This window comes from Athene cunicularia (genome assembly GCF_003259725.1).
Source record: "Athene cunicularia isolate RWA chromosome Z unlocalized genomic scaffold, athCun1 chrZ_part1, whole genome shotgun sequence".
Taxonomy (NCBI): Eukaryota; Metazoa; Chordata; class Aves; order Strigiformes; family Strigidae; genus Athene; species Athene cunicularia.
This window is the reverse complement of record NW_020799142.1, coordinates 13429281-13453576: the sequence shown is the minus strand read 5'-3', so window position 1 is coordinate 13453576 and position 24296 is coordinate 13429281. Positions and strand designations below refer to the sequence as shown.

General features: G+C 35.3%; 1 protein-coding gene across 3 annotated transcripts in view; it reads right to left on the bottom strand.

Moving 5' to 3' along the window:
• Positions 1-24296, bottom strand: part of ADAMTS6 (ADAM metallopeptidase with thrombospondin type 1 motif 6) — a 150793-nt gene that overhangs the window by 70940 nt on the left and 55557 nt on the right. For all 3 annotated transcript variants that reach the window (XR_003400093.1, XM_026865742.1, XM_026865743.1), the window contains exons 8-9: positions 21049-21154; positions 9154-9300 (exon numbers count right to left, since the gene is read on the bottom strand). Coding sequence is in view for 2 of the 3 variants with exons in the window: in XM_026865742.1 (XP_026721543.1) it covers positions 9154-9300; positions 21049-21154 (253 nt within the window). In the remaining variant the exon portion in view is untranslated. The remainder of the gene's footprint in view (positions 1-9153; positions 9301-21048; positions 21155-24296) is intronic.

The following is a 24296-nucleotide window of genomic DNA, read 5'->3' as shown; positions in this document are numbered from 1 at the left end:
TCTGAGCCACACAAGACTGATTTTCATTTTTGTTTTAAGATTCCTACTTGTTTTCACTGAAGAATAGCTACATTGGTCACAGAATGAAAAATAAACAAATTAAAGAAAGAAATTCAGTTTACAATTCTTAATGACTCTTCTGATCCTTCAAACAGCTAAGTACAATTTTATAGATATGAGCAGCTAAATTGATTTATATAAAGCATATTTAAATTTCAATATGACTAAATGTTTATAAGATTAGGACCTCAACATGCATGCTTTACTTCCATTTGAGTGAACAAAAAAGTGGTAAAAATTCTGCAGGATCTTCAAATGTATCTATACTAGGGGGAGCCAAAAAAATTGTATGGATCCAAGATATTTTCTATTGTATTAATAATATCGTGTTAGAACCAAGATCATAATCCTTGAAAACGTCAAAATTTCTTCTTTTCTATTCACTGTTTTGTTTGGTGGTTAGTGGGTTTTTTTTCAAAATATGCCCACATTCAACCACAGTATTTTAGTGTACTGGCATAAATAACAAAGAAAGCAATATGCAGACAGAGTTCTGTTTAGAAAACTTTGTACTTTGTTAAATATAATTTTTCAGTTTTATTTAGTCAGTGTGCATAAAAGAGGACAGATGCTTTTTTACTTTAATTTCACATGTGAATAAGTGAGGATTTTTAAAGAATTCTTATGCCAACACTTTAAATTTTTTTCCGACATTCCTACAAATTTTGCCAACACTTATGGTTTTTTTCAAAATCTTTTCCATACACCTTGCCAAAGGAACATTCAGAAGTGAATGTTCTACACTGTTTTTTTGGAGATGTCCAATTTTCTACACTTCTCATCTGCAGATAAAAAAAAAAAAAAAAAAGAGCAAAAATCCTCCTTTAACTACACATTTTATGTTCTCATTTTAACCTTTTTTTATTAAATTCTTTGAAATACTACAATAAAATCTTTGGAAAAAACAAAGAAACAAAAAACTGCCAACTATTTCAGAAAGCATCAAACAGCAGCCAAGGCAATAACCAGGTAAATACAGAAAAAAATATGATAGTCACCAATTAAAATTAGTGTGGTTCATGTGCGCACACACACACACGCACACACACACACACACATATCCTCAGCTGAAATCTAACTTTAAAATGTCACCTGTGTGGTTCTGGCATAAAAAATAACGTATTTGTCTCTCTACTCCAGTTTTAATTATTGCAAGCATATATATTTTCTAATATCAGAAGCTAGGGAAGTATCCTACATTCTTTTGAAATATTTCAGTGTTGTATTTTGCATGTATGGGGTGTTCATGTTAATAATTCCAATATGAAAATAATTCCAATACAATCTGATTTTTTCTGCACTGTCTGGACCGAACTGCATATAGGAACTTTGCTTAAACAAGCAGTGGGAAGTTTAGCATTTGACATCAGCCTGAGCTAGCATTTAATATGATGGCAACATTTCCATAGATTCTTATAGTGCAGAGTTTGGTCTGTTAACTATGAAGCTGTAAACTGACAGCCAAGGGCACAGCATTTAAAAACCCTTCTGTGACTCTCTCTCTAGGTATATGTACCCTATTACGAAGCCGATTACAGAATCAGATTGAAATCTCAAAGTCATTGTAAATTAAAGTCTATACCTACTCTACAAGACATGTAATTGTAGAAATGTAAGTCAAAATCCTTGTAGTAAATACAAAAATATGCTGCTTCTGCTCTAATGATAGGATTTTCACCATAATGAAATATTGTTGTAGCAGTAATGAAGCAAGAAATTAATACTAAGCAATCATTCGCTTACTAGCTACATTACATCACCAGCTCTCAGACTGAAAATTTGTTTCTCTTTCCTTCTGCTTCAGTTCTATTATTTCTCTCAATTAGTTGAACAAAATTGACACATTTTACAAATTTAGTGTAATAACCTGATACTGTGATGTGTAATTGGAGTCTTTTGGAAAAGAAATATCATGTGTTATAAAACCAGGGACTTTCCATGGTAATGAAAGGTCTCATCAAACCTCTGCAAAGGATGAATACAGGCTGAGGACCATACAACCTCTCCAGACAACTTCTACTGGACTCAGGAATAGTGTCATACTCTTGATTCTATGTCCTTGTTCTCCCTTTCTCTTTGCTCTATCAAAGCAAAACCCAGACATTTGAGAAAAAAAAAATAAAAATCTGCTAAATCTAGAGTAATGAACAAAAAGGGTGCAAGAATAATGGTGTCAGAGACACTTTATAAACAGACGCCTAATACGTATTATCAATCAGGCCTACAAAAGTGCAAAGTCTTTTGTGTAGATGCAAAAAAGATAATGAAGGAAAAGAATACTCAAACACCTTAATCTCTGCTATCTTAGAAAACTTCTACTAACAATCGCTTTTGTGTTTTGTGATTTTATCTTATATGGAAAGCATATACAAAGTCTAAGCCTACAGGATATACCTCCAGAGCATATACATTTTTGAACAGGAAGCAGACAAATCTTTAGTATCTGCAATAGAAATAACATGATCGCAAACTCATCCTTACATTCTATTTACTCCACAAGATATTACTAGGATTCAGACTTCCTCATTTTCTAGATTATTTTAATGAGGTTTTATGGGAAATAGGGGGACTGGCTTCAATTACAAAATAGCTAAGCTTGACATCATTTCATCCCAGTATTCCAATGTAGTGTCTCAAGAGGTCTTTGTAAAGCACTCTACAACAGAATTTTAAACATTGTTTTGTATTTTAATGTCACAGGATAGCAAATTAATCTTCTGTCTGGAAAGATATCAAGGATACTAAAGCATTCTCTGAAAGACTAAGATCTTGGACATGTATCACTGCTAACTGCTTGATCAAAATAACAGGAACCAGGGATTCAATGTTACAATCTTTACAGCCTGAGCAATGTAAAACTGAGGATCATCACCTCTGTACAGACATCACTGTTGTATCCAAGTCCAATAAAGAGAAAAAGCAAAAGCCATGGATGTAGACCCTTCAGGGTTCATACTCCTGCTACAGTCCCTATTGCCAAACATCTCAAAAACATACACAGTACAACACAACTCCTTCAAGGGTTGAAGATAATATCCCAGAACACTGGCGCTGAAAATAGGTTTTGAATGTTACAGAACTGGCTCATTTGTGATCATGATACAAGCTATGATTAACAATCATAAATTAAATGTATTATAAATATTTGTAATTATCTGTTATAGCTAAACAATCATATACATAAATATATGGATAGGATACAGTATTTTATTTGTTACCAAATTACCCAGAAAAATATGGAAGAAATTCATAAATTTTATTAACTATAAACACAGTGTATTGTGTATATATATATATACGTACATAGGAAAACATGAATTATTTACAGTGTACATATAACATTTGGCTCCTAACAGAATCTAAAGTAATTATATTTATTACATACTTTTCCTTAGCAAAAACTGATTTTCAGAGACCAGTAGGATATACTTCTGTACAGGTTACAAAGCTCCTTAACTTGCTATTAATGAATAAACTCTGTAGGTTGCTCAACAGACTACAGATAATAACAGAAATATTTGCAGGATTATGGCATAAGTAATGGGAGTGTTATTTGGAGTGCTATTTTAAAATTAAAATGAACTAGAATTACTAAATGAAAAGATTCTTGTATGTTACAAATATTCAGATAATCATGTGGATCTACCACTCACTCCCATGATAAATTCTACTCCTTTCAAATCCTTTCTGCAAGGCTGGCTCTATGTCTTGTTGCTTAATTCATAGCAAAGACTTTCTAATTTTGCACAATCCTTTCATAATAGTTTTTATTTTGCTTGGTAGTAGATAATTTGCTATTTCTTTAGCATATACTTTCCTCCACAATATAGTCTGTGTTTCAAAGCAGTCTTTTATTCATCTGAATGATTATCCAGCAGTCATGTTAGGAAAAAATCTATTGGTCCATCTATCAAAATCATCCACCTACCAACATCTATGGGTATCTGGCCTTGAGAGTTTGGGAGATACTAAGCTATAAAAAATTGGGCCAATTTGCTGTTCTGTATTTATTTCATGAAATATTCTCAATAAGAAGTTAATGGGAATCTGCTGCTGAGTCTTCCCTTTACAATTTCTTTAAATTTAAATAACCCAAGAGGTAGAGAAAGAGTGATACTTGCAAATTCAACACTCAGAAACATATTGCCAGCCCATGATTACAGAAACTGGCTTTTTGATGGTTGTTTCTTTGGGAGTTTTTTTTTATTTTTGTTTTGTTTTGTTTTTTGGGTTTTTTTACTGAATAACCTTTTAAACAAAACAAGACTTTTAAAGTTTCAGAAATCTACAGTAATTGGGGACATATGTATGTCCAAGATTATTTGGTAGATGTCTGGGCCCAAACACTGGATGATTTTTTTATATTGTCTACATGGGCTTGCTTGGACCAAGGTAGTTTGGGCTCCCTTCCAGAGTTAGAAAGGTGTAGTCACAGATCTAAATCCTGCTGCATGGCAATGCTAGAGGTTGTCCAAGAATTTCCTGTGATAGACCATAATTATTCAAATAGTTTAAAGACTCTTAGTTCTGCTCCCTTCATCTTCAAAGGACAATTCTGCCTTTGAAAGAGAATTGACCATCTGGCAGTTTCTAAGACCTTCTCTTATCTGATACTGACAAGATTAGTCAACTATAATTGCAGAAATCACCCAGATTTTGTTATTATGAAACATAAAAGTAACTGAATAAAGAATTCTAAGCAGAAAGTTCCTTTCTTCATGACTGTATAGGTGCATTTATAAATATATGCTGGATATAATGAAGCTTTCATGTTATATATATTATATATATATTTCATATATATATATACACACACACACATATATATATACACACACACACATATATATACACACACACACATATATATACACACACACACACATATATATATATACACACACACACACACACACACACATATATATATATATACACACACACACACTCACATGCTGCATATAATGAAATTTATACTAATTGGGTTTCAGTCACAAACAGTATTTTTAGGCTTGGTTCATTTCTCCTATAAACAGATAATTAAGGGTTTCTACTCCTCTCACAGGAATCTCTGTTCTCTGACACTGCTCTCCAATCCTCCAATTCTCAGTATTTCTGTATTTAATTCCATTAAAGTTTAGTGAAATTTAAAGCCATGGTAAAGCACTCATGGACAATTCAGTTGATAAACTGAATCCAGTCAATCTTTAACATAAAGCCTGACAGACAACAGCCGTTACATGCTAGAAGGAATATTTTCCCCATGACAAAAATACTTTCTTTGGCCATTTCAGACCCTGTGCTGCCTGGCCACTCTTCTTGAGATTTTTGATAGATCTATTAGCAATACATGGCTTTGCTTTGTCTTATTGCCATCCTTTGAGCTGTATTAATCCTCTACTTGGCCATACCACAAAATAAATTGCTTTCTCAACTAGTGCTTGACTGGTCCGATACATTGCAAGTGATATTTAATGGCTACTCCTCAGCAGACTCAATATGGAAAATGTGTTTCTAGGTGTAGTTTTAAGAAAGTTGAGGAAGAGAAGGATGAAGATGAGGTTCTACTTTGAGTGTCATCAGGACAATTTCTATTTCAAAATGCTTCTGCCTTATGATAAAGAGCAATATGGTATCTACACTACAAAATGGCACACGATGCAAAACTGCTGTAGCAAGAGGTGACCCAGACTAGCAATCTAGTAAATCCACATTAATCTAGCTTGCCATATAATACTGTGAACATGTAATGATCTTAGTGAAATTCTTTCCAGCTGCACTACCCTGGTGCCATGACAGCCTGTATCCAGATCCAAGCCAATATAAAATGTGTTGTGGTATGTCATACAGACTTATGGCCTCGGGTTTCTGCTTGGATATCTGCATTTCATCCCATTATGTTCTTTTTTGTTGGATGTAGCTAAATGAATCCTGAATTAGTCATACCGATTCAGCACAGAAAAAACTCACTTGTCTTCTTTGTAGTCTACTGGATGCTAACCCAGCTGTCTTTCCATTCTTAAGGAAAAATGGAAAGAAAGGGGGCAGTCTAATTTATCTGGAGACACAGATGACAACAGCTTGAGGCTTTGTCTCTAAAGCTCTAACCTTATCTGTTGCTATTAGGAAGAAGTATTAGAAAAAAAAAAGAGAAGCATTTTTCATGACTGGATGCAGACTGTTCTGCTCTTACAAGAGCAGCCAGGGAATTGCTACCACGTGAAATTTTGCTATTTTTCTTTGCTTCCTGCTCACTGATCATTACTTGCAACAGAAAAGTATCTCCTCTTAAAGCAGTTCTGCCTTAAGAAAAGGTGTGAATGGGTAAAAAGAAGTGATCTAGGCAGCTGTCCTGCATTTACCTGTTCTCTCAACAGTTTCCTGCTGTCATTGAGGAGATGACATGAAAAGCTGGGGAGAAAACTAGAAGCTGGAGAAAAAAAATCTACAGTTTTACAGACTACTCTACGAAATAAAACAACTATTTTAAGAAAAACGTATCAATTCATTTATAGGATATTAGAACCACGAACAGTAAGAAGCATAGATTTATAACAAACAGATCATGTTTGGGAAATCTGACATTTTCAAAAATAGCTTGCAAAATTACTAAATGAAGGAGAAGTTATCTTTGGCTCTTAGTACGTTATTTAACACAGTACCCTATACAATTGGAAAATCTATTCATAATTGCAATGCGTAAAATAATGTTTATCCAAGGTAGCTTTGAAAAATAATAACATCTACTTTCTGGGCTACAAAAATAGAGCTAAAATATTATGAAAGATAATTTATTATTGAAACTGTACATGTAGATTTTTTTTTATTCTCGCTCAGATATCAGTATCTTCAGTTATGATTTTTTAATGAAATTCACAGGTGGTAGTAATTCGAGTAGAGTTGCAAACACCAGCAATGACAGAGAAGTATCTCAAAAAACATGAAGAGATTAGAACTATGGAAACAGTCTCACCAGAGTATTATTCTGTCTTTATGATAATGTAACTACAATTTCACTGGCATCCCACAGACTTAAAAATGAAACCTAACAGTGTATCAAACCTAGGGAATGGAAAAGTATAATGGAGATGCTAACAGTACATAATAAAATAAAAATTAAAATTAAATATAAAGTAGAAAGGCACAGTCTAAACATTTTTAACTAGCAGTAAAAATTTCAAAGATCACAGCATATGTATCAAGTACAGAAACAAGAAAGTTTGCTCAGGATGGAATTTAGAACTGTGCGAGAACATGATCAACAAATGTTCAGCTCTATCACATTTGCAGCATAACACAAGCCACAGAATTTTACCACCTTTCTTCCTCTACGCCCATAAATAAGAAATTACTTCTTATCTATCTGTTGAAATATGTCTTCATCAATAGAAAACTTAATGTCAGGGCAATTATGGGATCAAAATGGAGTTCAGAGGAGAACAAAAAATAGATATAAACGAGACAGAGAACAGTAGAATGGTAATGGTAAGAAACAAATTCCCAGATGCTACAAGGAAATACCTGAACTGTAAGCTTACAGTCAGAACTGCTGAACTGTGAAATCGTCTCTCAGAAAAGATTGGAAAACTGTATTCTTTGTCATAGTTAGAGTTTAGCTGGATGACATATTAAGAAAGACTACTAACAGGAACAGTGTTGAATTAACAGAAATTTTTGGTAATGATAAACAAAACTACCCTGTACCTTTTTTTTATATTGGTAGGGTTAAATGAATACACATATATCTCTCCTGAGAAAACCCAATTTATATTGTGAGAAACCTGTATCACATATATATATGTAAGGATGACTTATTCAGTGTGCTTTAGTTTAAACACTCATCTTAAATGTTCCAACACATAAAACTGGGTGGGTGCACAGTTCAGTGGTGTGATGCAAAATGTCTTAATTTGATACAGTAACTGAAGACTTTTTTTATCTCTGAACAGCACTACATTAAGCATCTGTCTGTCCAATGACTGTACAGGGAACTCAAACACCTCTTTGGACCAATTCAGTGATCCTCTAAATGTGTGGAAAGCTACACTTGAACCAACCTAAAGAAAATTCATGAGTTGGACAGGTTCCTTCGGGTAAGATCCAGAATATAGCACCTTATTCTAAGGTTAGATCCCTGAAAGAGGAGAAGCTCATTCTGTTCTTAGTAGTCTCATGGCTAGATGACTTGACTGGTTTAGTTAAATTTAAGTCTGTCTCCTAAAATACAGTAAGCATCTGAATTACTGAACAACCTTACCTCAATAAAGGAATGATTGCACTGGTGGCACTGAACCCAACAACCAACTGCCATTTGCTCCCATAAAGCCCATCTTATGCCATGTTAAAAAATCCTGCTATTAATCTGCTCTCGGTGAACTCACAGTTCTGTGTTTGTCTTCAACAATTTAAAACACATACAAAGGTTCATTATGCATCATATATACTAATGTATACATTGATATAAGCACATTTTTGAGACTAACATATTTTGACTTTAATTTTTTTCATATAGAAGTAAAATTTCAGGTAGCAATCTGCTTCTGGATAAATATGACCACAGAAGTACAGGTTAGCACAATTTTAAGGTATTAATATAAAGATCTATTCCATCCTGTCCTATTATCATTATATTCTCATCAATGTTACCAAAGAATATTGACAGATTAGAACCCGCAAGACTGCATTAAAAAATGTGGAGAATGAAATGTAGAAGGAACAGGACTACAACCTTGTTCCCTTCATCAGATTCCCTCACATTATTAAAGTATTCAAAAAAACCCTTCCCATCTTCATAGACAAATTCTACCCATCTTTATATCTTACTCCCAGATAAATGAAGTAATGAGATACAATCAGCACTTCAAAATGTTTTGAATAGATTAAAAATGAGAACTATATAGTGGGGAATGGAGCAGAAGCTTTTGTCATTACACAGAAAAAGTGCTCTACAAAATAAAAATGTTAAGTGATGTGCTATATTTCCATCCATTCTAAAAATGCAAGCCATCAGAACAGATCACTGTATCTCTACTACCTATCCTGAAAGGTGTCATTTTTTAGAAAACTCAGGATTTTTCTTGAGAGTTTACTTACTCTAAAAAACTGGTGATGTAATCCCGACTGCAGGCTGACCAAGAGAAAGGGTTGGTGTTTGCTGTAATATGAGCTGCCATTAGCTTTGCTGCTTCGTGACCTTTGGTCCCACAGGAATTTCCAATTCCATCATGATTCATACCAAAACTGCCCAAAAGAGGAGGAGAGAAACAGCCCATTACTTTTCTTCAGAATCAGACATCTCTTAAAAGTTTAATGTCACCTTTACAGAAATCATGTTGGACCTATTAAGTGGAGAACACGATATAAGTTCTGTTCAAAATACTGGACTATCACATATCATTCTTTTCTCCCACAAACGTTTGCAAGTATTTTACTTATTTTCAAGAGTTTTTGAAGTAAACTTAACAATATTCTTCCAAGATAAATACAGAGCACTCAGTCCTCATTTGGTATTGTACCTGGATAAGGAGTATATATTGTGGCTCTGACACTTGGATTAGTAAACAAGGACTGAGAATAGATGATGTTGCTGTAACAGTACAGTATAGGCACACAGCAGCCAATGATAATTCGAGCAGAACATGGTTTCTGCAATTCCCAGGGCCATGCTGTATGCATCCCTCTCTGTATCCACTCCCAGAGTGACTTGAAGCCCTTCTACTAGAGCTCTGCTTTGTCACAGAATGTCAGAATGAAGACTAATAATCAGCAGAAAATACAGTAAGAAACCTCTGGGCGGCACTTGGCCAACAGAGATTTCCAGGCAACAAATTAACTTTAAGCAAAGATGATATGACTTTGGAAAAAAGACATATGGCAGAAGAACCCTTACGTCTTAGAAATCCTGTGCTACTGAAATACATCCTTAGAGCTACAGATTGTCAACATAATCATCAAATTAAAACTAGAAGTAAATTAACTGAGCATCTATTTGAAAAGAGTTTCATTATAAAATATCTTCAGTTAAAATATTAGTTAGTCCTAAACCATCAACAACATATTCCTGACAGGCCCGACACAAATGAAGACCTGAACAGGATATTTCTTCATAGTAAACACTTTTCTAAAATTCCATTTTCTTAGCTTGTCTTTGATTAATTTCCAATCAACTACTTGGGGGAAAAAACTTACTAAATATTAACCTTTGGTCAAAGTCATTCCTTCTTCCCTAACATGGCACAGGGCTAGTGAAATCAGAGGGACAGGTAGGGAGACACACAGGAGCCTCCCTGACCAGGAGACAGAGAAGTAGTTCAAAGGAAAGTCAAAACTGAGCTTCTGCATACCCAGAGCAGCGTAACTGTCACTTCTTGGTATATCATACAAAAGGGTCAGTCTTTGGAGCCTTCTGTATTGCAAATGCTAGAAAGACTGACTCCCTGACTTCTTACTCATCATTCAGGAACACGAAATGTGTTCGAGAACTCTGTTCTGACTTTTTAGAAACTTTTCGCAGTGACTGACAGAAAATACAAACAGTAGTAGATTAGAGGCTGGCCATTTATCTACTGACAATGCCACTTCATACCAGTTCATGCCACTTTCTTTACTGAAAACAGCAATAGTGGTGTTATATTAACCTGGACATATTGCTCCAGAATATGGTATAAAAATATAAGATCTTTATGCCACTCTACATTTCAATACACTGGGTACTGTTTCACCTCCTCAGCTGATCATAACAACCTCCAAGCACAAGATATAGCTAACCATACCTCCCAAACCCCATTAACTGCAAGGATATATGAAAAGGAACATCAGATAATGATGGATGTTTCCTACATGATGGGGAAGGACTTTATCATCAAAAAAGTTATCACTTTCTTGCCTATGAGATGTCTCCCCAAACAATACCTAGTCTGTAGCAATGCCTAGATGTATCTAGTTCAGTGTATATCTCATAAATGCAGAAAGCCAGATATTATATTATATATGGGAAAGGTCTGACTGACAGATTATTATAGCATCAAATAAAGAATCCCTCACATATAAAAATAAGGCTTTAAAAAAAACCTCATCTCAGCAACATATGCATTATAATGAAACTTTCAGACCAGTGTTATTATCAGTCTTCAATACTGATATATATATTTTGGAGGGAACAACTTTGATGCCCAATGTAACAAACTGAGCCAGAATTCTACAATGAAAACTGTGCTTTTTGACCTAATTCTCAACTGCTGTAATTTCCTAGAATCAGGGGTACTTCAAACAGAAACATTTCCTTTTGAATTGCCTCTACAATTTCTCAAAATAGTAAAGGTGGTTTTAGTAATCTCTATAACTGACTCCTTCATAGAAATGGCCATTCGGGTATATGGAAAGAAAGAGTTGAATTGGATCATGCTGACTATATCTGATATTCAGCTTATCCCTGGTTAATGTATTCCATTTGTCAAAGAAATGACAAACTTCAACTACCTGGGAAATGAAATTTTTACCTTTTGGACCTATAAAAAGAACAAACTCTGCAGTTTAATAGCTTTCCTTCCTCTAACAGCTCTCCTCATGAAAAATATGATGTTGCTGATGGTGGCAGTGGTATGCCTGATAAAAAGCATGTCTGTGAATGGAAGCTGTGATTCCTGATGCACAGAGGAACTCAATGCTTTTCCATGAGCAGATGGTTTTCTCATGTTTTCTAAATACTCATTCATCTATATCATCTATTCCCTTCCAAGAAGGCTCTTCTACTTGACCTGGCTTCTGAGTATAGGAGGAAACTAATCATTAGGTGCAGCTAATTCTTTCTGATGCTTCAAAAGGAGTTTTACAATTACTGTCATCTATTTTCCAGGATGGCAGTGGCAGCATGCCATTACAGCCCAGTAATTTGCATTCCTATGGCCAGGTCTGCAGATGAAATCACAATTCTGTCCGAAGTACCAGTTTTATTTCCATCGGAACACACTGGTTATACTTAGCCATCATTACATTAAAGCTATGTCTTTTACAAAAGCATGTTTGCAGTTAGGTTGGGGTGGGAAGGCATGGAAGAAAGGAAGGAACACAAAATACTCTTTATGGAGCACTGTTATAATTTACCTACCTTTTTCAAGCTAACAGATGCAGACTGTATTTCTTACACTGGCTTAAAAAGCCTGTCTAAAACTACAAGTATAATTTTGTCTAGAAAGAACAGCCAGATGCACAACGAAGAATGAAAAGTCTTCTCAGGTGACACAGGACTCCTATGAAATTACCTTTCCATCTCAACGAAAGATATTTAACCCAGCAGCTCTTTCTTTTCAAGCATTATGGCTCCTCTTTTCCCAAGGGAGCCCCTGTATCACATTTAAGAACCATGATTGAAACTCTTCTGTAATTTCTCTGTATACTACTTAGAATATATTAAGAAAGCAGCACATCTGACCAGTGCTCTGTGCCTTTTTCATTCACTACAATCTGTAATGGAAAAAAATTCTTTTTAGCCAATCTGTTTCTCCTTTTATCAGAAAAAAATTCTGAGGAAAATTATAAAAAAAAAAAAAAAAATCACAGGGGAGATAACCAGTCTCAGCTGCACTGAATAAAACAACAGTAGATAACCAGTGACCCTGGGGTATAAAGCAGAGAGAAGGATGGAAATGTAAACTTCTTGTCTACATCTTGTGAAGGAAAAATACTGCAGGTCCCTACAACGTCATCTGTATTTAAGATGAGGTTACACTATGATGGCAATGATTGTCAAACTACTTATTGCTGATGTATCTGAAATGACAGCAGTTACTTTTGTGAGACAGCCAGGATGCTTCTGTTCTGATTTAATACTGAAACACAAGGTTCAGAGAAGATAGAGCCAAACCAATCTGAATACTCTTCAGTACTGTTCACTGAGGTTTATTTTCTATACTATATACCTTTCTAGCACTGAAGTTCTCAAATGTGTTACTTAAGTGAACTGCTTTTTCTCCTTCGCTATGAATTATCTCTGCTTTCCAACTGTAGTACCAATGACCTGCATATCAAACCACTTCCTAGGTTTTTTAGGGTTTGGAGTGTTTGGGAGTGCAAAGAACACTGTTTCTTTTCTCTACATACAACAGGGTATGTTAATTTTTTAGTCACTTACGATTCATGAGTTACATTATCTGACAATTATTTTAAAGCAGTGGCTCTTTGTCAGCATTTAACAGTGTAAGGAAGAATCTTACTGAGAGACTGAGAATCTGGAGTCAGGTGAGGCAACAAAGTTACAGTAACACAAGCAAGAGAAATACTGTAAAATCAAGTACTTGATCTTCTTGTCCATTATCTGAGTTGCATAACTACGTGTAACTCTTTAGGAAAAATAAACCTTTCTTTCTAAGGCATAAAAGAAATCTTAAGAAGTTTTCTACTAGTAATTATTTACACTAGGAGAGACAAAATAAACAGATACTAAGAGTTAAATAGGTCATTTTCAGGGTAGGTATCTTGATCCAGGTACATTGCTAGAATTTCCTCCAGTGCCTCAGCATGTCAGACACACTGCTCTCCCAACATTTATGGCGAATGAAGCAAAAGGCAGGGAAGGGTCATAAAGTGCACCAGTGAAGAATATTTCAAAAATTTCTAACAGTGAATATCTACTAAGTGAAAAGATGGAAGGCATGCATGAACAAGTATTCTTGTATTAGATATAACACCTAAAGGGTGAATTATAATTTCCTTGTAAAAACTGCCATTTATTTTATTAGATGCCAGCTTTTTCATAAACTTCATATTAATTAATTTTTTGTAGTATATTGTACTTATTTCCATACTTATTAAAAAGGTGTTGAAAAAAAAAAGAAAATTGGAACCTTCCTTATATCTGTAAGTGTTGCCATAGCTTTAAATTGCCTTTTCTTCGTGACATTAGAACATGTAGTGGGGGGAGAAAGGGAAAACCAGCATATTATTTTGTTCAACAAAAACTGCATGAATGTGAACATAATCTATTATTAAAGAATAAAAGATAATTTTTTCTCCCCCTACAATATCAAAGCTATGAACTACATATAACAAAGCACAACAACTCTGTGGACATACATGATAATTTTAACTGTTCTCATGTGTACTAGCAGTGAAATATCTGCCAATTAATACAATGTTATGGTAAATTTTTTGAGAAGATAAAATCTTAATATTTTATAGTTTTATAATAATGGAAGATCATAATTTTTCTTTATTTTTTTAACCATATGCCCCATACCATGTCATAAGACAAAGTTCTCCTCTTTCTGTGTAGCCCTCCATGTATTCCTAGCCAATGTTATGAAAGTATTGCTTACAGATTCATAACAAAATGCTAACTGCAACTCAGCCTTAAATGATATCACATATGAAAGAAAAAAGAATTAAATAGGATGGTCTTGAAAAATCAATTTGTTTTAATTTAGGATCACAAACGTTGACAGCATTTATTGAAACTACCTGATATTGTATCATTCCCCTGAATGGAGAAATCAAGGTAGGTTAGTTATTTGGCTTTGTATTTCCATGTCTTAATGTGGATTTTAACCTCACCTGTTGCTTTTCCTGCATTTGGAGATAATGATATAGTTTGCAGCATCCCTTACCCTTTATGCTGAATTAGTGTAGAACTTAAAACTTTTACTTTGGTGAAACATATTACTTCCCTGAAAATCTGGGAAACAAACTAACTGAAAAATGGTAGCTTTGTAAAAAGCATACTTGCCATGAAACTGAACATAATTTTAGCATATCTTTAACATAACATTTTTTCCATTTACTTCCTAGGCATCATTTTCTGAGTTATGGCTGATGATCAAACACCCCATCAAATACAATTTCTATATATTAGCATAATTTAGTATTAAGTAACATATGCAGTTCTTAAAAGCACAGCAAATTCTAATTTACTAGAAAAATGCAGCTTATTCAGAAATCTGAACTTTCTTATGGTGAAATTACTTCTATGAGAATATTAGAAAAAGTAGAACACAAACTTCTCCTCCAGGTTTACACTGTTATAGCTATCTGGCTTTCATGCTACTAGAGTAACATAAAGTACGGTGTGTGAGCCACACAAAGCCAGAGAATGAATGCATCATGTCTCCACACTGTAGGTCAAAGTGGGTAATCAGGAAGCAAACTTGTGAGCTCAGATTTCCTTGGAAATTCATGATGCCCTGAAGGTTACAATAAACTTCCTCTTCACATCCATGTATTATTCTTAGACTTTTGGTAAGATCTGTGAAGTGTTATTACATTCTTTTTCCTTGATTAGAATGCTTTCGTGTTAGACAAATTATTTTAGTATTGTAAATCCTAAACTTCAAATAATATTTCACAGATATTTAGACACAAGCCCTTTTCATATTGTAAATATGCCACAGAAACCAGAATAATTTTTCTAGACTGACGTTTTATAGAATCATACAATGATTAGGATTGGAAGGGAACTTAAAATATCACGTAGTTCCACCCCCCTGCCATGGGCAGGGACACCTTCCACTAGACCAGGTTGCTCAAAGACCCGTCCAGCCTGGCCTTGGACACTGCCAGGGAGGGGGCAGCCACAAACTCTCTAGGTAACCTGTTCCAGTGCCTCACCACCCTCACCATAAAGGATTTCTTTCTAACATCTAATCTAAACCTGCCCTCTTTCAGTTTAAAACCCTTTATTCTATCGCTACATTCCCTGATAAAGAGTCCCTCACCATCTTTCCTGTTAGGTGGCCTTTAAGTACTAGAAGGCTGCTATAAGGTCTCCTCGGAGCCTTCTCTTCTCCAGGCTGAACAACCCCAACTCTCTCAACCTGTCCTCATAAAGGAGGTGCTCCAGCTACCCAATCATCTTCGTGGCCTCCTCTTGACCTGCTCCAACAGGTCCATGTGTTTCTTACACTGGGGGCCCCAGAGCTGAGCACTGCACTGTAGGTGGGGTCTCAGCAGAGCAGAGGGGCAGAATCCCCTACCTCAACCTGCTGGCCACACTGCTCTCAATGCAGAGCAGGATATGGTTGGCTTTCTGGGCACACATTGCTGGCTCATAGTCAATTTTTTATCCACTAGTACCCCGAAGTCCTTCTCTGCAGGGCTGCTCTCAATCCACTCATTGCGCAGCCTGTATTTCTGCTTGGGATTGCCCCAACCCAGGTGCAGGACTTTGCACTTGGCCTTGTTGAACCATGAGGTTTGCATGGGCCCACCTCTAAAGCCTGTCCAAGTCCCTCTGGATGCCATCCCTTCCCTCCAGCATGTCAACCCCACCACACAGCTTGGTGTCATTGGCAAACTCACTGAGTGTGCACTCACTGTCCACGTTGCCAACAAAGATGTTAAAACAGCACCAGTTCCAACACCAATGCCTGAGGAACACTGCTCGTCACTGCTCTCCACTCCACTTGGACATCAAGCCACTGACCGCAACTCTTTTGAGTGAGACCATCCAGCCAATTCCTTATCCACTGAGTGGTCCATCCATCAAATCCATGTCTCTCCAACTTAAAGACAGGGATGTCATGCAGGACATCATCACATACTTTGCAATGTCTATGACATCTCATTTTATATGCACAAAACATCATTACAATTGATGCCCCAATGAAGACTTTTTCTATAGAAGTTGCATGCTTCTATAACTGCAATGTTACAAAGGCAGACATAAAACCATTTTCTTGTAACAAAAAAGATTGAGGCGGGGGGTGAGAGAGCAAGAATATGATTATGGTCTTATGTGGCTTGTTCAGCCAAAAACTGGACATGCTTTGTTTTGTTGTGGGTTTTTTTTAACCAAAAAAGTTACTTTTTTAGACAATTTATGTCCCTAAAATTTTAAACCATCATTTTTAGTCAGTCCTAGCCATCTAGCAGGGACAAGTTTTAACTTGTTCTGGCTGGTCTTGAGATGTTCATACACTGTGGACTTGAGATGGTCTGTCAGCCCTGCTATAGCTGAAGATGGAAGACATCATCATCATCATCATCATCATAGATAAAGCAGTGATGACAGCATCAACTGGAGATCTGTTCATGGGACAGCTGGTGGTGTTAGTACAATTCATCCTGGTTGTGTTTCAAGTATTTTTGAAAGCTATTTTGAAGTTTGGTATATGTGTCCCTATTTGCTCAGATCGGGGTATTTTCCTTCTAGTTGTACAACACATACATTCCTTGACATGTATTTCTTCTAGAAAACATCTCATTCAAACTTGGGACCTATAATCCAGCTTAAATTTGACTGATCAAACATGAAGCTCACTGATCACTGAAGAATGAGGAAAAGACAACCAGCTTCTGAAAGTACTTCTAGGATTTCCTAGACTAGAACTTTCTACTTCAGCACTGAAGACCAACTTTCTTATATTTGAGGAGGTGTATTTATGTGAATTTTCTACTCTGCATACTGACTAAAACAAGTGCTAGAATTGCAAGCACATTTTATCTGTATGAACTAATTCAGAACTAAAGATTAGAAATATTATTGTTGTTCTTCATCTTGAAAACAATTTACTCCATTAGAATATAATCTATCTTAATAGTTCTTACACATTTTTTCACCAAGATATGACTGCTGGACTCCTCTGAATTTCAACAGATTACATCTTTTGTAAGTCAAAACAATTCTGACTTTCCAGAAATTAGTTTAGCCACCAGCCTCTTCTTCTTGCTCCTTCTGTGCAGCCCTCAACAGCTGTCCATCATTAGTAAATTCTTTTCTTACTCCCAAGTTTTATGGGCAGCTCTGTATTAAGCCTAGTCCACTATCCTCATGTTTTGACATTTTTCCCCCCTTCTATTTTATTTTTTCTTTTTCACCTTGTTATTTAGTTTCTAGATCTCAGCTAACACTATAGGACTGCAATAATGAATGGCACAATGCCTTTCTTTTAAAGATATACCCCTTCCAGCGGAACCTGAAATTCCTTATCAGTTCAACCAAGCACCCTGTACAGCATGCATGGGGAAAGCCAGGCATTTTAGAAAGTATCCAAATTAAAAAATCATAGAACAGAAAGCCCCTAACTCAACTGGTAGGGAAATAGAAAATGGGTCTGAATCTTAAATCTTACAACTTGTCTGAGCATATTTGAGCCTGCAAAAAGTTTCTTTCTTCACTAAGAAGTCAAATTCCACTTGACAGTGCAGGAGATACACACTCAATCCTCACTCCTACCATGAGAAATCACTAGTTGCGATTTTCTGCTTACCAGAAATCATAAGCAATTCTTCACTGTGAAATATATAATGGTAGGAAAGTAATCATTCTGTAAGCCAAGCACTATAAGTCAAATTTCTAGAGACACTATTCTGAAAGCTAAAGGGCCCACTCTAAATTTATTCACGGAAGTATTAAGAGTAATACAAGGCTGTTTTCAGAACCGTGCATAGGGAGAAACAACTACAAAACTGTTAATCTAACACCATTCTTTATGCCCTCAAGAAACAAACACAGAGTTAATCACAGTGCACAGTCATCTTCAATAAAACAGCTGGTAATGAGTCTCAACTGCACACAGCTTATCTGCACCAAAACTGGGTTATGCACATATAAAAACTACAAGTGGTACGGAACAGAAGCCAAAATAATATTTTTTAAAGTACTTATAAATATTTAATAAAAAGTGTAACTGGCCATAATAATCACACTCACATTCTCAGTCTCTTTAAGTCTTCAAAACTAAGTGGTTTTCTGGATAATATTCTTCAACTAAATGGAAATTACTTGAAACAATACAAGGTTAAATAAGTCAAGTTTAAAATGTTATAATATACAGTAAGTCAGAACGAATGATCTAATAACTCTCCTCACTCTATAATTTAATAAACCACTAGAAACTAGTAAGTTGAACCATACTTCCATCAGGGAATCTTACAAAACCAATTTTGGAGAAACTGTGGATAATCTATATAACTATATACTATATAATTAATAAGAACATGATCTTTTAAAGTGCAGATGCTCTCATTCTAATTTAATTCAGTGCTTTTTTGTTGTATGTCATATATTCAGTACAGACATGTCCCTTAAATGTTTCTAGTTTTCATCTGACGATGAAATCAGTGCCCTATTTCCCATGTTATGTCTGAATAAAAAAAAGCAATCATCATGGTAGCGTCAAAGAGAAAAGTTTACAAGGCTCCCTGAAACAATTATTTTACTCACATATGCAAGTACCTTCTAGTAGGTACTCGGAAGCAGGAAGCAGAGAGGAAATAACAACTTCCTTGATTTAGTCATAATTCAGTCACAGTGTGGTTGAATGGGAGGTGACTCTTTGATAGCACAAAACATTGTAAACCTTAAAGATTTTTTGCCCATATACACCTTCCAGCTTTGATTGAAGGCATATACATGGTATGTTCATTTTTAACATCAAGCTTGCAACGTAACTGTCTTTAATCATTGTATATTGATTAAAGGTAAAGGAACACTATTTCTACTTTCTTGTCAAAGCAGCATTTGACATGTCATGCCAGCTACAGGATGAGGTGAAAGACTCAAAGAGCTGAGATTTCAGAATTTTAAAAGATCTTACGTATAAAAAGGCAAAAATATAGAATGTAGAAAACACAGATGGTTAAAAAATTTCCTGTGATTACGAGATATATGCTATCGCCATATTTTCTCAATTTCTAATCAAAGTCCAAGCTCTTCAAATCGTGTCATCATGTCAGCTTTGCATGATAAAATAGTTGCATGTATTTAAATGATTTTCATGCATCTGTGGAATAACCTGCATAAAATATGCAGTTGTATCACATATGGATTAGAAAGAAGATGTGCATTGGAAGATAGTTTACTTGTTAAGTATGTGACAAATTCACAGTAAGGTCACCTGTTACTGTTAAGATGTTATTAACAAGAATTTCAGAACTAGTTTGATTTGGAAGAGCTCTTTCCTCAACACTGGAAATGTATTTTCCTTTACCCTTTTTCAACTCATGTAAGTGAAGGAAAAGAAGGAAGGAAATGAAGATGAGGAGAATTACATGTGTTTTAAGTAAATTTTTTTTCAGAACTTATACAATTGCTTTTTGGATTCCGAAACTATTCTACTTCAGTGAAACTAGAACATTTTTTTCATAGGTAATATAAATGAGACCATACTTGCCCAGTGATTATCTTGCATAATAGGTAGGCTAGAAATAACTGTTTACTTCCAACTCCTTTTTTTGATCAGCATATTGATAGTTTCCATTTCAGGCTGCATTGGAACTTTTAGCAGTTGCATCAGCTAATGACTGGAAAAACATGTCATCCATAACTCAGTGTTGGTCAACCCATGTAAACAAAGGAAACCCTTGACTCCTTTTAGTCATCACAATGTATTAACAATGCTGTCTTTTTGAAGGAAGACCTGAAATATTTCCAGACCAAACTCTAGCTAGATTTCATCAGTCTCATCATGCTTTTTAAAATGATATGCTGATGCTTAAAATGTAACAAGTGATGCTATGACTATTCTATGACTGCTTTATATACTTCATGCTTGAGTGAAAGGTGATTAAAAGTGTATGAATATTGAAAAAAGATTCAATGTTTTAATTATAAATTAGTTTGATGATATGTTTCAAGTATAAATAGTTTGAACTGTAATTAAGACAAAGTAAGAAGCAAAAAAAATTCCTTTTAACCAGTTTTGTTTCATAAAGAAAGGTAGACAAAAGAAAGACGGGGAAAAAAAGAAAATTTTCAAAGCCAACTATTTAAAAATATGAAAGAGTAGGAAGGTTGCAAGCCAAATCTCAAAAGCACAGATTTAACTAGAATCTGAAATCAAAGGGTAAACAATGAGTCTTCAGTTCTAAATTTAAAGCGTTGGTAATATATATTAAATAAAATGTACTGTCACTCATTAATACTATATACATAAACATGCAGCACCAGAATAGAGATGGTACAGCCATGCAGAAGCAAAAAAAAACCCCAAACCTGTTATTGAACTAATATTAAAAAGGTGACAAATTAAAACATATTCTTTTTTTAAACTCACTCACTTGTGACCAATCTCATGTGCAATGGTAAAAGCTGAACCTAGGCCAATGTCTTCATTAATGCTGCAGCTCCTTTCAGGCTCACACATTCCAGCCACAGAGGCCAAGCCTGAATAAACAGAAGGAGACACAAAGGGTCATGCCAAGGTGTTTCAGTCTTAAAAGCCCTAGTTATAAATGCCTGGATTCTTTTTAATAACTTCTATGCACAGAAGGAACAGTTGGCAAAAGGTTAACTTTCTAGTCATTCGCAAAATCACTGGGGGGAATTTCACTTTGCCGGCTAGACATTAATATTTTTTGAACTGCAGTCAGTGCTGGAAAATGTCTAGACTAGGGGTTAGATTTATAAATTTTACTTCTGGTAACTTGGGACCACCTAGTAACTTGAGCCAGGAGAGGGAATTCAAGAAAGCATTTCTATTTTAACATTCTTGAGCCTGAAGAAAGCAAAATGTATCCACATTATTTTTCTAAAGAAATCTGTTTAAGTTTAGTGGGTTCATAAAAACATACAAGCAACTTTTTTAGCTATGGAAAGCCCCACATCGTACATTAAAAAAATTATAAAAACAAAACTGAATGCATCAATGAAGAGAGAGGAGACATGTTAATAACAAGCATTCATTTAACCATGGAAACCTTTTCCATTTATCACCCATCATCTTCTGGAATTAAAACCTTACTTTATTACAAGTGCTTTTAAAAACTTTAGAGAGAGAAAGCCACTGGCATTTACAGAATATGTCTCTTACGTATCTTGCACATTCTTCAGCAACAGATTATCAAACAAGTACTGCAGTCATAATTTAGTGCCTCTAAAGGAATTTCTAAACATCAGATCTATTTAATGTATTGCTCCCTAGAACTCTTATCGGAAAGAAGCATTAATCCTTCCTTTAAGGATATTACCCGCTCAGTTAACTACACTGTAACTGAAAAACAACTGGAAAAAGTGTAACTTTGTTTGGGGATGGGGGAAATGGGGCAGGGATTGGAGGAATAGACAAATCATGCTCTTTATATGAGCAGGCCCTTCAATTATTCTGTTTGGAGTAACAGTAAGCAAGTAGTAAGGCAACAAGTGTTTCCTGGCTGTGCCCACGTTAGCCAGTAATTTGGAGCCGAAGGTGTGGATCAGAAGCATGGAGCAATGATATTGAGGCTCCTCACGTATCTTTGCATGTGGGTTGGATGCTCTATTTTGGACTAGTTTAATCCCATAGGCTGAACACACTCGCTACACCTGTGGTTTAAATCTTTCTAAAGTGAAAAAATATTACAGGTATCACAAGAATACAGCCCATGTAGTGATTTAGACCCTCACGTCTCCTGTAGGCACACACAGAGCATTTGGGGAGTATGTGTTCCGACTTAAATTTTCTCCAAAACAGATCTCGTTTGTACACACCAGAACTACTCTGATAATCAAACTGACAAGGGCAAAATGTGACACTGTGAGTCTATAGAATTTTCATCAAAACAGTACGACTGCTATACACAAATCATCAGTGTAGAAACACCTACTGAGAACTGGATGAAATATCAGAAGAACAAAACTATTAATGGAGAAAAATCTTTGTACTTTTCGCAGTGTGCAACCTGCAGAAAATACAATAATTACAGTTCACCTACACTATTCTGATTAGGACATTCAGAAGACAACATGGCAGTACTTATATACCAACTGTCATGTTCCCCTGCAAAGCCCAACACATTTGACTGTTAAAGTCATTTCGATCTTCAGATCTTATAACTGAGCGCTTGCTCCAGTGACTTACAAGTCCAGATCAACATAATTCCATACCACGCCTGCAGAAAGTGACAAGAGATCAAGTGAAGAACTCAGTCTAAGGTTCATATTTTAAAAAGGAGTTCTCCTTCACTGGAGCCACAGATGTGCTGCAAGACATCTGAGATCTATCATTTCTAAGAGGTTCCATGAAAGATTCCTTCTTTTAAGAAACTAGAATAGAAGAGACATTTCTGTGCCACACAAAATCCTATACTTTTGTTGCTTCCTAGAATACCAGATTCAGGTTTCTTTTGACCTTCTGAGACCTCTCCAAGAGGTTTTGTTCACGGACTCCTTAAATATATACTTTAATTACTGGACATCAGTACATCTTAAGCATACTAAATGCCTTGCAAAAGAGGGCCACAGGGCCTTGTCTCTTCTCCAATTCAGTTCCTATAATGCAAATAAATTGTCATGGTTGTGTTGCCAAGGGTCCTCTAACACAGTGTTGGAACTGATACCATATGGGTTGATTTTTTTTTTTTTAATCAAACCTTTTGCTTAATAAAAAATTTGCCAAAGTATCCTGTTATGCTGGACTCAAGTGAAGCAGAATTTGCCTTTATGCCAAAGTCTGATACAGTAACAACTAGTACATTAATGATCTGTGTTAAAAATATTATGTAAAAATATCAAATAGTTCATGTGTGAATGTACACTTTTTCAAAACTTCTTAACACTTGGGAAGACAATTCTATGACAGCAATATAGACAGTCTCTTCAGTTTTTGCCTCCACCAAGACATCAGTTACATTTAGAAATTCATCACCATCATTTGCCTTTTACTAAAACATGCTGTGGATATTTGTCTATATGTACAGCAGGCAAAATTCTGGTACCTTTCCTATGTAAAGTACATCCCTGTGCCAGAAGCATTGTGTTGACTTGAGCAGGACTTGTACAAAAATTAACATGAGTTAACACTATCAAAGCACATAATAATACAGTGAAAGACAAGCAACTACAATTATGAGCTCTGATTGAGAAAAGTATTAATAATCTTAACTAGCTGAATTACAATTTTAACTTTAATTACTTCTGAGAGATTTATGAAAAGATGCAAATTGAAAAAATATAAATAAATGTTTTATTAGTCTTTGAATAATATTTCTTTCATGTATTAAAGCAGTATAAAAGGTAAATTTTGGTGACAAATTTAGGTAGGGAGAGAACAACAGCTCTTCATCCTGCATCTAAGGTCATTATGTGTGCTTCTCCACTATCAAAGCATTGTTTTAATGTTACTGTAATTTCTATCACTGTGATATTTTTCTTTAAGTCTGTGAAAGGAACAATCTGAAGCTGCACTCCCTGTGTACAACACAGCAACAGTGTAAACCTCAAAGCCTGTTTCTTCTGTAAGATGGGGATTTTCTGTTGTTTGGTTTGGTTTAACTTTCCTGAGGTCTTTTATTTGTATTTTTAACTAGATCATGGAGACTGGTTCAATGGA